Genomic DNA, 15899 nt, shown 5'->3' with positions numbered 1-15899 from the left:
GTCATAAGCGCCCCCATGAACTCAGATAGCACATACGAAGTTAAAGGCAGGCTGCACCTGGGTTTGACCCATACCTCTGCTCCTGACTGCCTGTAACGGCCCTGCATATTATCTGCAAAGGTTTTTTAAAAAGTGAAAAAAAAAAAAAAAACCTGTGCTGGGGCCTCACCTCTGGAAATGCTGACTCAACTGGTTCGGGCAAGGCAGATCGTCAGTATTTACAGGATGAATATCCCATCCTAGAACCTTGGTGATTAGGTAGAACTTGAGCATCTCTCCCTCCCCCCGCCCCATGACCTCTAACCTCCTCCTTTCCCAACCGGAGTCCCATTCCTTCTATTTGATCTGAAGACTGAATCCTGATGGCATCATTCAGCCCCCGGATCCGGTCTTACTTGAAACTGTAACTACCCCCTGCACATTTTAAGTTAGATGAGCCAAAACATTCTTTTTTTGCTTAAGGCCTTTTGAGTTGGGTTTAGGTCACTTACAACTGAAACAGTCCTCACAAAGTTGGGGTGGTGGGCAGGGTACCCCTCTGCCCTGAAAGGTCTGGGGCCCTCGGTTGCCCTGGTCCAAGGAAGGTTCACCAGGGCTCATATAGGCGATTGGATTGAATAGTCAGAGATGGGGACAGGGGGCGCTTACTTAGCACCAAGGGCTCCATACCCAGCACCTGTTTATGTAATGAGAGGGTGTACTCCTTCTTGGGAGTGAGAGGGATGTAGGGTCCCAGAAAGGTGGCAGGAAGAAGAGGGGCTGCCTGAGAATGCAGGGGCTCAGCGTAGAGCCTTGGTATGTGATTGTGACAATGCAGCAGAGAAGTCGCTACAGCCGGGGCCCAGAACATCTGAAAAGGCCTCTGCTCGAGGCTCCATGCATGTGACCAGCCAGGGCCAAAGATGTGTAAGGTTGGCACCCATGGTCAAGACCGCCCAAGAAAGCTATCCAGTTAGGCCACTCCAGAGCAACCAAAGCCTAAGCTGAGGCCATGAAGTTACTCCTTCCCACAGGCGAAGGAGTAACTTCGTGGCCTGCCTTCAAAGGGGAAGGGAAGGAATATGTAACAAGTGCCCACTAAATGCCAGCAAGATCACTGCCATTCGGCAGATGAAGACATCGAGGCTCAGCAGTCAGGGCACTTGACTCCCTGGCCCGACGTGAATAATTCTTGCAGTAGGTTAAGACCATCCTCGGAAAGCAAGAACTATTTTTCTACTGGTTTGGTGGGTGCTTCTGCAGCTCTCCGTCCGGGAACACAGAGAATCAGCTCTCAGTGAGCTCTTGATCTAGTTGGGAGGCGCAGGCACACAGGCAAACGTGACAAGTCAGGTCAGTGACAGGCGACAGAGGACCGTGGGGGGGACTGTGGGCTCCAGTGTGGGTGTGCTGTCCGAGGAGGGGTCAGGGAAGGGAGAAGCTGTTGAAGGCTGAGCAGGACTGGGGACAGACAGGGAAGGGCAATCTGGGCAGAGGGAACAGCGTGTACAAAGCCCGCTGAAAGCCCCATCCAGGGGGGTGGCAGTTGGCAGTGTTATGCGTCCGTGGCTTCAGAACCGTGAGGATGGGTGGCAGGGCTTTGAGGCCAGGGAGACCCCCCCGCCCCCCGGGGCCTTGTGTGTCTCCCCAGGGAGTGTGGCCCTTCTCTGGTAGATAGTGCGGACCCAGGGATGGGTTTTGAGATGAGTCGGGGGTGGAGGACAAGGGATGCGCTTTAGAACATGGATGGTGGGTAGTGGGCAAAGGCAAAAAAAGCCTGAGGCTGGCAGCCTTGGGGCAGCTGGGGCAAAATATGAGATGAGAACGGAGACAGGAGCAGCAGTGAAGGACGGAGGGGTAACCCCAGGACCTTGGGGCCTGACTGCCTAGGAGGCTGTGACAGAACAGCACCCCAAAAGCCTGTGGCTTCTTGCTGCAGGGGCCAGAGACAGTAAGGAGCACTGGGCTCCGCAGAGGCCAACAGGGGGCCTGCCCGGGGCGATCCTGGGGCAGGTGGATTTGGGGGGCATCCCTGGGCCCCCCGGCCAGCCCAGAAGCCAGGCGCCTGTAGGGAGATGGGGGAGCTGCCGCGAGGGGAGCGGGAAGGAGGGGGCCCTCCCTGGGCTGCGCCGAGCCCAGCAAGCTCAGCGCCAGCGCCAGCTGAACCGTCCCCAATATTAATGACGAGAGAGAGGGCGAGGGGGCAGGAAATCGGAGCCGGCTCCTGTGGAAGCGGTGACTCAGCGGCCAGCCGGCGGGCGGGCGGGCGGTGGGCGGCGGGGAGCGGGGCTGCTCTTTTGACCCCAGCGCGGCCCTCCTGGGGTCAAGCTGCCGGGAAGCGCGCAGACGGGACGGGGAGGGCGGGGGGCGCGCGGGCACCGGGCACGGCGGGCTGCCGCGCGCCGCTTCTGGAAGCCGCGAGAAAAGGAAGCCGAGCGGCCAGCCGCAGGCAGGTCGGGCCTGGGAGGCGGCCCGGGCGGGCAGGAGAACAAAGCGCCTGACGCGGGGCCGGGCAGCGCCGCCACAGGAAACGCACGGCCAGGCCAGGGGACCCGGCGCCCGGCCCGCCCCTGCCCCGATCCCCTCGCCGGCCGGCCGCCCCGGGACGCGGAAAGTGAATCACTAATTAAAACCACTCCTCGGCGTCCCAGGGCCGCGCTCTGCCGATTACTGAGATTGTGCTCGGCGAGCAGCTTCAGGCGGTGTGGGCAGTGTGGCTGGGATCACTACTGCCTTCCGAGCTGGGCTTTGAATCCCGCCCAGCTCTAATGTGGGACCCGGGACAAGTGCCTGGGCCCGGGGCCAAGCCTCGGCTTTCACATCTGCGAAATGAGCATGGTAGTGGTACCGCCCTCGTGGGATTACTTGGGAGTCTTTTTTTTTGCACAGCGCCTGGCAGAAAGTAGGTGCTCAATTAACAGAAGCTTTTGGTACTGTTATTATTAACAAATAATAAGCAACGATACTCTGGCTCAAGTCCCTGGCCTGTTAAACTCTCCCCAGCCACTAGGGTGTGGAGGAGGGAAAGAGGGATAGAGTTGGAGGATTCAGGGAAACGGAAACTATGTGTTAAACAGGAATTGGAGGGGGGGGGAGAAATAAACAGAAACTGGGGCTGTGCTTCCTTCTCCCAACAAGGTATAATAAATGCAGATCAGCAGCCAGGCCGCGCCCCCAAGCGGGAAAAGCCATCCTCTTTAGAATTAGGACCAACCCCACCCAGCCTCACTCTACCTGCCCAACAGGAAGCATCATACAAGTTGGCTATGGGGGTGAGTAGGGTCCCTGCAAAGGGAAGGGTCCATAGGGCAGGCCGAGCAGGCAGCGACTGCCAGGAACACCTTCCACTGGAACATCCAAAGGAAGCAAGTATATGAACTTCACAAACAGGCATGCCCAGGACAAAGGGGGACACCAAGCAGCCCCTGGGGGAGCTCAGAGCCCCAGTTTTGTGGGTCCACCCCCACCCTTATTTGTTACATGCAGCTCTGTTGCCTACTCCAAAGGAATATAATCTTCCTGAGATGCTAGAGCCATGAGGCCCAGCGCTGATGAGGCGGTGGCTTCAGGACACTGTACCTCTTGCAATGTTAGAACAGTGCTGCTGCCCCAGCCCTTGGCCTGCTGCATCCCTGGTCCCAGACAGCAGGCACACGCAGGCAGGAAGCCCCCCAAACCCCGCAAGGGCTACATCCAGCAGGAGGGACCGGGACCCTACATGCTCCCCAAAGTCCCAGCCATGGATACCCTTGCCTGGCAGGCTGTGATGTGGTGGCAGAGAAGGGGCTAGAGGAAGAGCATACAGTTGGCATCTCTCTCAGACACACACATATTCACTCGGCCTGTTTTCCCTTTCGGGCACCCTGCGCCAGCTCCCCAGAGTTGCCAAGGGGATCCCACCCAAATACCCTGGGAGTTCCCAACCATCACTCACCTTCCCCACGAGCTTGCCTTTCCGGTTCATACACAGGTAGAATTCCGTTTCCTTGCCCTTGATCCGGACTTGACTACCGAAGGTGTCTGTCTCCACTAGGAGCTGGGCTTCGAAAGGCAGAAGGAGAACAAGACACATTTGTTTTACCAGGGGCAATGATCCTTGACCCTGTCCCTGGACCCCTCACGGCTCCAACAACAGGCATGGGTGAGGTCTCACTGGAGCACCCTGCCCCTTCGGGAGATGAAGCCATCCGTCAATTTGTTCTCCATCTCCAGCCTCTCTTGACTCCACTGGGACCTACATGGCTCCAGCTGGAGGGTTGTTCTGCCACCTGTGGCTAAACACCAGTGTGCCCTTGTCCCCTCATCACCCAGCCCCACCGCCCCTCACCTCTGTTCCCCAAAACGGGGCGGACAGCCACATGAATAACCTCAGAGAAGTAGCAATCTCTGGACACTCGAGTTTGCATGGGTATGCGCGCACCATGCCTTGGGGACATCACCCTACTCCCTCCAAAATGTAGGCCAAAGGCCCCTTCCCCTAGGGCAAACATCTAGAACCCCAGCTACTGTCCCGTCTACACTTTTGCCACTTGAAGTAGGGGAGGTCCAGGGAGGGGAGGGTCAAGGCCCCTGGGATCTGAAGGCTCTCTTCAGGATATTCTACTTTCCTCGGTCAAGGCCACCAAGGCTGCAAGGAGGATAACTTCCAGGAGCCCAGAAGTCCCAATCAGGACCCAATATCCCCTGATCTGGAGTAGGAGACCCCACACTAAACCACCCATTCTCCACAGAGCCTTCCTCAGGAGATGGGTGTCCAGAGCTAAAGCCCCAAGGCCTGACTAAGAAAATCAAACAGTCAAAGGGTGACTGTCCCTTGAATAGGCAAACCGTGTCCAGACCCCTCTCTGTCCCTCTGCCAATTCATATTTTCTCCCCAGTAAGGGGCTGTGTGACTTTGGTAGGCCATGTCCCCTCTCTGAGCTCTCTCTCTGGACTTGAATTCCTGTGCCTGGTTCCCTCCCCAGCACCTCCTCCCACTGCTGCCTTCTTTGCCTATGACCCCCCTCCCCAATTCTCACCCTCCCATCTCTGACCCTTTGCTTCCCAGCACCTGCCCCTCCCTCACCCACAAACTTTTAATTTCAGTGACAAGGGACTTGCTTCTCCATAACAAAAATCATAGCCCTAAATACGGCATCCTTGGAGCCACAAAGAGTGTACCTCAGTGCCCCTAAAATACACTAGGTATGATTTTAATAAAAAAATTTAAAAATATATACCCTGGTGCCCTGCTGTGAAAATTAAAACCATCTGGAACTCAGGATTTCCAATAATTAATCTAGCCCTCCTTTGACACCACTACTAATTAAAATATGATACCCCACCTTTCCAAGGAAAATAAGAAGAATTTACATAAAATTTAAAGATCTAACAAGAATTTAGTAATTCTAGAAACAGGGAGGGAGGGGGAGGCACATTCTTCTCTCCACCTTCCCCCATCCCTAGTAAACACTGAGTGGAGCATATTAAGCAACACTGAGATAGGGGGTTATGAGCCCTGCATCCTCCCCGCTCCCCTTTAATTCAAACTCCCTATAAGTCTCCCTGGGAACCCAGGGTCAAACATCAGAGCGGCCTGGGGCTTGCTTTCTGCATCTGCCCCACACAGGCTGGAGCTCATGGGGTTCAGGCAAGTCTCCAATCCCAGGAGCTTCTAAAGAAGACAGCACATGTAAGGCAAAGGCGAGAGCCCTGGAATGGACAGAGCTGGGTATGAATCCCTGGCCCTACTTGCCAACTGTATGACCCTGGGCCTCAGTTCCTCACCTATAAAATGGGTATAATCAACCCTAGTCTTCAAACGTTATTGTGAGGATTCCACAAAATGAAGGCAGAAAGGGCCTAGTCCCTTGTTCTCAGAGGCCAGGTAAGGCAAGTAGCTGGTGTTTAAATTTCTTAATAACTGCAAAACAAAACTGTTTTTGCCTAAAATATGCACTCACGCGCATACACACACACTCCCCATAGTGGGGGAAACAATCAGATGTGTATAAAAGGGCAGAAGTAGAGCCAGACTTGCCTCCCCAGGCCAGCCCCCTGACCTGAACTTCTTCAGCATCCTCGAGGGTAGCAGGCATCCCACATTGAGAAGTGAGCTCATCAGAAAACGCCTTGGGCTGGATTTATGGGGTCTGATCCCATTTCTGGCATTGCCATGCCGGGCTGTGTGACCGACCCTGAGTGAACCACAGCCCCCTCTGAGCCTCAGTCTCCTTACCTGTGCAAAGGGGAGGGGGAGGCTCAAGCCTATTCTGGGACTGGGGCAGAGCCTAGGAGAGGGATAGAAATGGGAGACTGCCTGTAAGAAGGGCATTAGGCCCCAGGACCGCAGCCCAGGCAACCCCGAGAGAGTCTGAGGGGGAGACCGCTCTGTCTGCCCTTCTCCCAACACGTGCCTAGACCTCTGTCCTCAGAACATTTCCTACCGTTCTTGCTCCCACGTGAGCCTTGTGAAGTCACACATCACCACGAGCGTGAGTGTCTTTGTCCCCATTTTACAGTTTAGGAAACTGAGGTTCCAAGGAGCAATGCAGCAAGTCTATGTGACTTTCTGCAGGGGCCTGGGCTCCAGGGGAGGACCCCTAACTCTGGGGAGATGTCATTCCCTGCCCTCCAACCCTCAATGCTCGGAAGCCACAGCCCACCCCAGGAAGCCCTGGCCTTTTCCTGAGCTGTCCCAAGGGCCTGGGGCTGGGGCTGGGCTGCACCTCCACCCCCGCAAGCCTCGCTGCCCCCACCCCAGTCTGGGGAAGGCCTGCCCCAGGTGCCATGCCAGGGAGCCAGAAGGCTGTTCGCTCCGACCACAGCAAGCCTTGCAGTGACCTAGACTCCACTCAGCGCATGACATAATGAGGAGGGAGCTGGGCCAGAATTATGTAAAGTCTGCAGGGAGTAATAGCAGCAGCAGTTCTCATAAAGAGAGAGAGAAAGAGAGAGAGAGAGAGAGAGAGAGAATGAGAGAGAGAGAGAGAGAGATGGAGAGTGAGACCCAGCTGCCCAGGCCAGGTTTACTCCAGAGCCTACCTCGTGCTCAGCAGCATGCTCCCCCTTCTCATGACCCAAGTCCCCAACATGCAGCTCTCAGGAGCTAAAAACCTCATCTGGGCTCAGTTCCATTCTCGAGGCCTGTACGAGGCCAGGCAGGAGGAGTCTGGAACTTTATCTGGCTCCACTCCTCGTCAGACCTCCTCTCCAAGCATCCCCTCCAGACTGCACAACTCAACAGCCTCCTCCCTCTGCCAGAGAGAGCCTTTAAAAATATAAAATTAATTCTATCTCTTCCCCGCTAAAAGCCTCCTAGTGATCTCCAACTCACTTAAAATCCAACCTCTTCATGGGGACCCATATGGGGCACATACTCTGGCCCTTGTTGACCATTCTTACATCCCAACCTCGCTCACAGCCCTCCAGGCAACAAGCCTCCTTGCTATTCCTCTCTGAGTGTACCAAGCACACTCCCACCTCAGGACCTTTGCACTTGCTGTTCCCTCTACCTGGAGCTTCCCCTAGTAGCTTCTCATCTCTCAGGTTGCCACTCAAATGTCACTCCCTGAGAGAGGCCTTTCCTGGCCACACTGTCCGATGTCACACCACCCTCCCTGGTCCAGCTCTACCCAGCCCCTGCTCCATTTTTCTTAGAGCTCTTCTCCAAATTGTCTTAGTTGCTACCTTTCTAGGCTGTCTGTCTCTATTCACCGGAAGGTAAGCTCCACCACAGCAAGGACTTATCTGTCTTATTCACCACTGTGACTTCTAGCCCAGACTCAGCTCAGAGTAAATGAGCAACAAGTACATTTTAGGAAATGCATAAATGGCTCTGTGAAGGAGATACGAGGATACTATTTAAGCGTTAAAGAAAGCGAGGCTCAGGGAGGTGTGGGGACTTGCCCAAAGGCACCTGGCTGCTCAAAGCAGGGCAGATGTTGGGAGCCAGTCTGTTCCCCACGGGTACTCTCCGGTGCTGCCCCTGCTCTCGCTAGAACCCGGGGCTCCCAGCCACCCGTCTCTAGCCTCAGGATTACCAAGGGAAAAGCCCTGCTCCTCTCTGGGCCAGGCCTGGGTGGCATCCGAGGTGGCTTTCAGTTCCGCCCCTCTGGAAAGTATCAGTAACTTACATTTATCATGTAGCGTCTCACGACATCCTGACAATAACCTCCCGAGGTCAGACCTGTTATCCTCATCCCTATAGGACAGGTGAGAAAACTGAGTGCCAAGGTTACACGGTGACGGAGCTACAACCCAGGCAAGGCTAATCCGCAAGTCCCACCCTGTCCAGCCCTCGCTTAGCCTTCCGTCTGCAGCAGTCCCGGTCTCGGGGGAGTGAGTGAGTAAACGAAGCCGGGCCACTCTTTGCTTTGACCTCACTTCCTTGAGGCAGAGGACTGTGGGTTGACATGCCCACAGAGCCCTTCTATTAAAAAAAAAAAAACATGCTTTTTTTTCTTCCTTGTTTTCCTTAAATGCTTGAAGTAACAATGGTAATTTAAAAATAACAACTAATACTCACTTGAGCATTTACTACCCGTCAGGCACTGTGCTTAGTCTAAATGTGCAATGCCTCATTTGATCCTCACAACAACTCTATGAAGTAAGGACCGGCACACCTATTTTACAGATGAAGACACTGAGCTGGTAAGTTGTTTGCCCAGAGTCACACAGGAGGGCCAGGATTTGAACACTGGCAGAGTAACTCCAGGGCAGTCTGGGGCAGACAAGAGATTCAGAGGTAGGCAGAATGGGACAGACTTCACGCACACCAGCCATGGTAGAGAAAAGGGAAGTGACGCTGATTGACTGATCGATTGACTGACTCCAGTGTGATTCCTTAGCGGGTCCTCCCAGCATGTGATCTGGGGCCTCACTTTGAAGACTTTTGGTTCGAAGGGTGGGAAACAGCAGGGAAAGACACAGAGATGCAGCCAGAGACCAGAGAGAAACACAGTGCAGAGACACAGGAGACAGGAAGCAGGGAGAGGAAGCCCAAGAGAACAGAGCTAGAGAATGGGGATGTCTTTGCCCCCCAAGCCTCAGGCCAAACCACCCCCCTCCCAAGACCTGCAAGAGCAGTGTGGGAGCCAGGAGTCACCTGGGCCCTGCATGAGGTGACCGGCAGCTGGCTGGCCGCTACGGCTCCAGTGCTGACTGCGTGCTGGCCCCTTGCCAGGTGTCCTCCAGAGATGAAATGTCCTTGCTGCAAAAGGCACTGGGAGGTCATAGCAAAGCAGTCCTCCCTTCCTCCCCTCTGAAGGTGGACCAGGTTGACAGGAAGGGGTGGGGAGAAGGAATGCTTTCTGGAAACGTTGCCACACACACACACACACACACACACACACACACACACAGCCTTTCTCCCAAACTCTCCTTCTCCAAAAGTCCCCCAAGGAGGTTTGCAGGCCATGTGGGCTTGCTGGAAAGGAAGAGGGGAAAAAATCAATAGGATTGATCAGGAGCTATATTTAATCCTAGCCATAGCGCTAGTGTGGCCATTTCAGCTGCAGAGTCAGCGAGGTGTGGGGGATCACTCCTCCCTGGGGACCCAAGTTATGGGGCATGAGCTCAGAGGGCAGGGGTTTTAATGCCCCTTCCCTGCTGCAAAAGCCCTAGGCGAAGCCTGATCTGTGGCTCGCTGTGTCTCCACTGCACGATGTGGGGCTGGCAGGCTGGAAGGGTGGGGGGTGGATGAGAGGACAGTAGACCAGAGGCAGGGAGCACTGACCGCCAAGTATCTTCTGAGTGCCTGAGCTCTGCGACGGGTGCCTGCCTGGGGGGAGCACCCCCAGACGCACGCATGGCTCGTCCGTGCGTTCACTGGGCTCAAGCGTCTACTGAGCACCTGCTTGCGGCTGGCTCTGCGCATCGTGATTCAGCCGCGGACAAAACAGACAAAAGCCCCTACCTCAAGGGGTTTGCATCGTAACAGGAGAGACAGAGAGCAAATGGCCAAATACATACTCCACTCTCTAGTAGCATTGGTGCTAAGGAAGAAAACTAGGCCCCTGAGAAGACAGAGACGGGAAGTCTCTGATGAGGAGAAAACCGAACAGAAGCCTGAGTGGAGGCAGGGAGCAAGCCCTGAGGGTGTCTGGGAGAAGAGCATCCTCAGGTCGCGAGGACAGCAAGTGCAGAGGTCCTTAGCCGGGCCCTGTTTGGCGTGGCCCAAGGATGGCAGGGAGGAGCTGGGGCTGGAGCCGTGTGGGCAAGGAAGGGGCAGTGCAGCCACGGCTAGAGGGGTAGCCAGGAGCCGGGCCATTCGGGCTTTCCCCCCATCCAAGAATTGGGGCTTTATTCTAAGTAAGACAAGCGCTCTGACAATGCGCTGACATGGTCTCACGTTTGGTACGGCTACGTGGAGAGGGGCGTTTGGCGCCAGCCCTTGCCCGCTTCTCTGACACAGCCCTCCAGCTGGTGCCGGAGCAAGGGAGATGCAGACCAGAGGACCCCGCTTCACCCCGACTCTTGTCATTTGCTCTGCAAAAGCTCTGAATCACCCCATGTCTTTTGATCGGAGCCACACACGTCAGTCCCTGATTATGCTTCGAGTTGCCCCACAATCATTTTATACATTCATCCAGCAGCCTTTAAGTGGGGGCCTGCTTTCTGCCAAGCCTTGTATGGGACACGGGGACATGCAGAAGGGTCACTACGCTGAGGGAGCTCACATTCCCAGAGGGGCAAGGTGGAGCAAGGGATGCAGGAAGCTGGCCCGGCGGAACAGGCCTATGGAGGGACAGGCTGGGTCGTCATGACCCCGCACAGCAACACCACGGCTGCAGTGGCAGACTGATCCGTGCCTGAGCTCTCGTGGAAGCCCTCGGACTGCTACCTCCACACCCCGCCCCCAACCCCCACCCGTGGTGAGGGAGCCCAGGCTCAGGGAGGGAACAAGGAGGACCCCAGGTCACGCTGGAGGTTAGAGAACTAGACTCTTCCTACTCAGAGTCAGCCCCTGAGATGAGGCAGGGTCCCTGGCCTGGGAGCGGCAGAGGGCTGGGACCAGGTGTGTCTTCCCACCGATCCCAGGGCTCTGATTCTGTGCTGAGTAAGGGGTCCCAGTTCAAACTGAGAGGAGACCAGGCCACACCCACCAAGAGGGTCCAAAGACCTTGGCCAGACAGCAGCCCCAAAAGGCAGTCCTGCTGCTTGGAATCGTGCTGTGAAGCCCCTGAAGCCTGCAGCGGACGTGCCAGGGCCCCACCGATGAGAGAGAGACACGCTTCCTTCTGGAAGCGCCAGGAATCAGTTCCTGAGACGGAAACGGGCTCTCCCCCAGAGCCCAGGATGGCACCCCTGCCCCTATACAACAGCAGTGAGTTCATGCGGTTATTATTTTCGTTTTTGCTTTGATAATCATACAATCTTTGAGCTTTAGATATGTTCTCATATCAATCAGCCCATTTCACAGGGCAGCAAACGGGACCAGAAAGGCCAGCTCAGATCCTAGGTCTCTGGCTCGCAAGCAGTGGGGCTAGACTGAAATCCTGTCCAACTCCAGAGTCTACCAGCTCAGCCTCTCCAGAGCTCACCTCCCTGGCTAACACAGGCCTGCCCAGCGCTGTTCCGAGCACAGTCGGCCCTGGGCGCCTGGCCTGCTGCAACACGTTGGGTTTGTGCTTTCTTATCCGTTTTCTTCTCAAGTAGAAAAAACCTTTTGTCAAGTGACAACTGGCAGGACTATCCAATCATAGTGCATATCAAAGCAGCGTCATCCCCACGCCACCATCCCCGGGGCCAGGGTCCCCACCTGCTCCTGGAGCTCAGACTCAGGCCCTAGGCCTCCCCCTTCTAGAAGACTCCAGTTCTGTCACTGGCAGTCTTGCTTCCCACAGCCAAGAGGACCCAGGGCCTCCACACCTGGCGCTTCAGTGCCTCAATTTCAGAGGCAGGTGCCGTGTGGCTTCTTCATCCACACTTGGCTGAGGAAGCTGAGCCCGGAGCCAGACACGCGTGTCCCGAGCTCCGCGGGCTGCCCAGTGGCATGGCTGTGACAAAACCCAGGTGTCCTGCACGGTCCAGTGCTGTTTCTTCAACATGGTGACTGCCTATGAGGCAGAGGTGGCCAGGAGCGAGGGCCGGAGGGGCGGGGCCTTGCCCTGAGCCACCGGCCTGGGCTGCCAGCTGTCTCACTACCTAACTAAACCTCCAACTTCCTGGCTCGCACACTTGACCCTCCAGAGCCTGGCCCACCCTCAGGGCCCTCAGAGTGCTCCGGGAAAGCTTTAGGGAGCCATGGGGAGATCCTCTGGCAGAACAGCACGGTGTCAGGGTCCTGGGCAGGGCACCCGGACCAAGGTGGGCCTGCACCCTGTGCCTGCCCCTGAGTCTGAGACCCTGAGTGTCTGTCCGGGTTCCAGACTCCAGGTGTTTATGGGGATTCTGTTTTTACTTGGGGTTTGCTGCAAGTCCCTGACTGCATTATAACTGGAGGTGGAAGCAAGCCTTGGACTGCATCATTCTTCCAGCTGCATGGAGTCCTGAGAAGGAGGGAGCAGGCTTTTGGACTGTCTGGGGTGCAGTGGGGTGGGGCGGGGGGTGCGCCTGGCCTGACTGGGAACTACTGGCTGCCCATCCCCCCACAGGCAGGGCAGGCCCCTAACGCAGCCCCATCCTCCAGGCTGGCTTGGCCACATAAATCACCCTCCCAATAATATTTGTATTGATTATCTAGATTGGAAGCCTCAATTGGCTCCATTGTCTCACTTCCTCTACCAGGGCTCACAGATGGGGTCCCTTCGCCTCATCTGCGTTTCTAATGCGACACTTAAATGAAACAGCCTCAGCAGCCAGCAAAGCCCCGCGCTGCCCTGGGTGTCAGGGGGTGGAGGAGTGATAAACATATTCCTTGAGAGAGAGTGATTAAAGCAGGGATCTGTAGGGCTGCAGAAGCCAAAATGGGCTAGTTCCTGGATTCTCAAAGTGTGGTCTACCTGGGCATGCCACCAGGGCACGGGTTAGACATGCGGCGCTCAGGCCCCTCTCCGGATCCACCAAATCAACATCAGCATTTCACAAGATCCCTGGGTGATTCACAGGCGCGTTCATGTTTAAGAAGCACTGCTCCAGTCCGACCCTTGTACTGTACAGACGGGAAACTGAGGCCCAGAGGAGGCGAAGGGCTTGCCTGATGTCACACAGCAGGTGAGATCCCCCGAGTCTCTGGCTCAGGCAGAGGAAGCGAGAGGCAAGTAACTTCTGGAGTGAGGGGATGGCCGTTTCTGGGCTCCTCTCCCTCCCCAGCTCCTACCTCCTGTCTCAGGGCGTGGACAGATGGCTCAGACCAGAGTCCGACCCCCCTGTACTCTCCCAGCCTGGAGGGGCCGGTGAGAGCTCCGGGGACTCCCCAGGAGGGCACCTCCCTCCCGCCCTGGCCGGCCAGCTGCCCCTTCCCTGGCAGTAAGAGGACAGCAGATCCCAGGGAAAAGCACCACCTGGGTCTGCCCAGCACAGCAGGGGGCACGGAGAGCCAGAGGCCCCGGAGAGGCAGCCAGCAGAGGACCTGGGAGAGGTGGGGCGGAGGCACTGGAGAGCTGTGGTCTGAGGGAGGGAGGCAGGGAGGGCAGGAGGGTGGGGAGGGGGAGACAAGAGGTGGACCGAAACAAAGAGGGGAAGGGGTGAGTACCGCGAAGGAGGGGAGCAGGACTCAGAGAGAGGAGCCGGGATAAAAGCAGCAGCAACAACAAGACTTAGAAAGGAAGAAGGGGAAAGAGGGCGGGAGGGAGGGGAACGGAGGCAGTAAAGAGTGATGGCACAGAGAGAAGGGAGGCAGCTGGCCTGGAGACGGGGAGCCCAGCCCGGCCCAGCCCTGCCCGGCCTGGCCGGCCCCAGCCCCCAGTGACGGTGCAGCTGCCGCACTTGGGCCCTACCATGAGGTCAGTCCTGCCCTGGGGCGGAGGGAAAATAAATGGTGTCCAAGATAAAAGGTCCAAGAAATTATTTGTCTTGTTGTCATGTCTTGACTGCAATGGGCAGGGGCCGGCGGGCAGGCGGGACACCATCCCAGAAAAGCCTAGGCTTGCAGGCCCGCAGTGCTTACACAGGACCCCAGCCCCAGCCCCGCGCCGCGGCCACCCACAGCCCCAGCTCCCCTGCCCAAGGCCGGGGGCCCAGGACACCTCCCGCCCAGATCCCGGCCGAAGAAGGCCAGACACGTGGGGCCAGGTCAGTATTTGCTCAGCGCCTCGCCCAAGACCCGCTCCAAGCTCCGGGAAACTGGAGTCCTGTCTCTCTCACTGCTGAGGGCCTTTGTGGGCTGGGGGCCTGGGGAGGGAAGGGAGTCAGTGTGTCTCATTCCTCCAGGCCCCCTTGCAGAGGCGGCATGAGGTGAGCAATGGCTCCCAAACATCTCAGAGGAAGGCTAGACAGTTCCAGGGTCAAGGGCAGGTCAAAAGGCCCATAGCCCACGGTGCTCAGGGCACCACCGTTCCTCATAGGTGTACAAGCTCAAGCTCGCAGAACACACACCCATGCGCACACAGGAGCACCCACCCCTCACACCAGGCCACTTTGTAGCACCACTGGCATCATCCAAGTAACACTGCCTAGAGGCTCCCACGTCTCTGAGCATGTGAACCTGGGGCCGGTGAAGTGATGCCATGGGAGCAGCTACCTGCTTTAGGCTATGCCTAGGTCACTGGTACCCACGAACCACTGGCATTTACCAGCAAAAGACTTTAGAGTCACATCTTCAGTCAGTACTCCCACGAAGGCTCTCAGGGGTGCACTGCTGCATCCCCATTTTACAGATGAGGAACCCGAGGCCCAGCAAGGCTCAATGCCAGGTGCAGGATTACACAGCCAGGACATGGCAGAGCTGGGACTTGAGCCTGAGGTCTCAGCAAGGCCCCGTAGGGGTTGGGGGGCTGGCACCTACCATACTTGTCCCCGTCCTCGCCGCGGGCGCTGATCCTGCGGCCCAGGACCTGGATGTGCTTCCCGCTGGTCCGGCTGTAGAGCTGGTACAGCCGCAGCTGCTTACGGCTCACATCGTCCCGAGCCCGCGTCTGGTTCTCCACGTGGATGCGGAAGTCCACGTTCTCCTCGGCCGCCAGCACCTGAGCAGGGAAAGGGGCATCAGTGGCCTGCCCGGGAAGCCCGAGGTGCTCTTCATCTAGGACCCCCCTCTGCGCTGGCTCTGCACGAGGCCTCGGCACACACTCATACCTGCCCTGTTACCACCCCCATTTCACAGATGAGGCAACCAAGTCTCAAAGAGGTGAGGCCCGCTGTCCGAGGCGGCCCAGCCAGGAGGTGGCAGAGCTAAGCATCAGGCCTCCGTCTATGGGACAAAACGCACTTTCCACCACAGCACCCAGTTAAAGGAAGCAGTATGCAGCAGAGGTCCCTCATTTGACCGTGGGCACACCCTGGGAAGGAATGGGCCAAAATCCACTGTCACTTGGCCCCAGGGGCTGGAGCTGGAGGCTCTCCTCTCCATGTGCAGAGAGTCCCCTTGCTCACCCACACTCACCCAGCATTTGCCCACATCCCTGGCCTCTCTTTGAGAAGACTTCATTTTACATCTCCCACCAAAAGTCTCCATGTCCCCAGAGGCTTAGTTCATTTCTGACCACATCCTCCAGGAAGCCATCTCTGGCTATGCCAACATGTAACTCTCCAGTCTCACATCCTGAACATGGCCTCTCACCTGAACAACTTACAGCCGCCTCCTCACCAGCCTCCCGTTCCCACTCTTGCCCCCGTCTTCCACCAAACCAAATCACTTAGTGCAATGCTCCCACTTCACACACTCGAGAACTTCCCATCACATTTAGACCAAGGTCCTCACCACAGCCTCAAGGGCCTTCATGATTAGCACCCCCCTCCCGCCCCCGCTTCATCTTTTGCCACTCCCTCACCGCCAGTTACACTGGCTGCCTTTTATGCTGCTGAGGAATCCAAACACAAAGCATACCTGCCTCAGGCCC

General features: G+C 56.8%; 1 protein-coding gene across 1 annotated transcript in view; it reads right to left on the bottom strand.

Moving 5' to 3' along the window:
• Window positions 1–15899, bottom strand: part of FGF18 (fibroblast growth factor 18) — a 32257-nt gene that overhangs the window by 3938 nt on the left and 12420 nt on the right. Inside the window, exons 3-4 of the mRNA XM_039235741.1 lie at window positions 14846–15026; window positions 3914–4020 (exon numbers count right to left, since the gene is read on the bottom strand). Coding sequence (XP_039091672.1) covers window positions 3914–4020; window positions 14846–15026 — 288 coding nt within the window. The remainder of the gene's footprint in view (window positions 1–3913; window positions 4021–14845; window positions 15027–15899) is intronic.

Source organism: Hyaena hyaena, unplaced genomic scaffold (genome assembly GCF_003009895.1).
Source record: "Hyaena hyaena isolate Hyena2069 unplaced genomic scaffold, ASM300989v1 scaffold_102, whole genome shotgun sequence".
Lineage (NCBI taxonomy): Eukaryota > Metazoa > Chordata > Mammalia > Carnivora > Hyaenidae > Hyaena > Hyaena hyaena.
The sequence above is the reverse complement of the archived record's forward strand: the minus strand, read 5'-3'. Positions and strand labels throughout refer to the sequence as shown.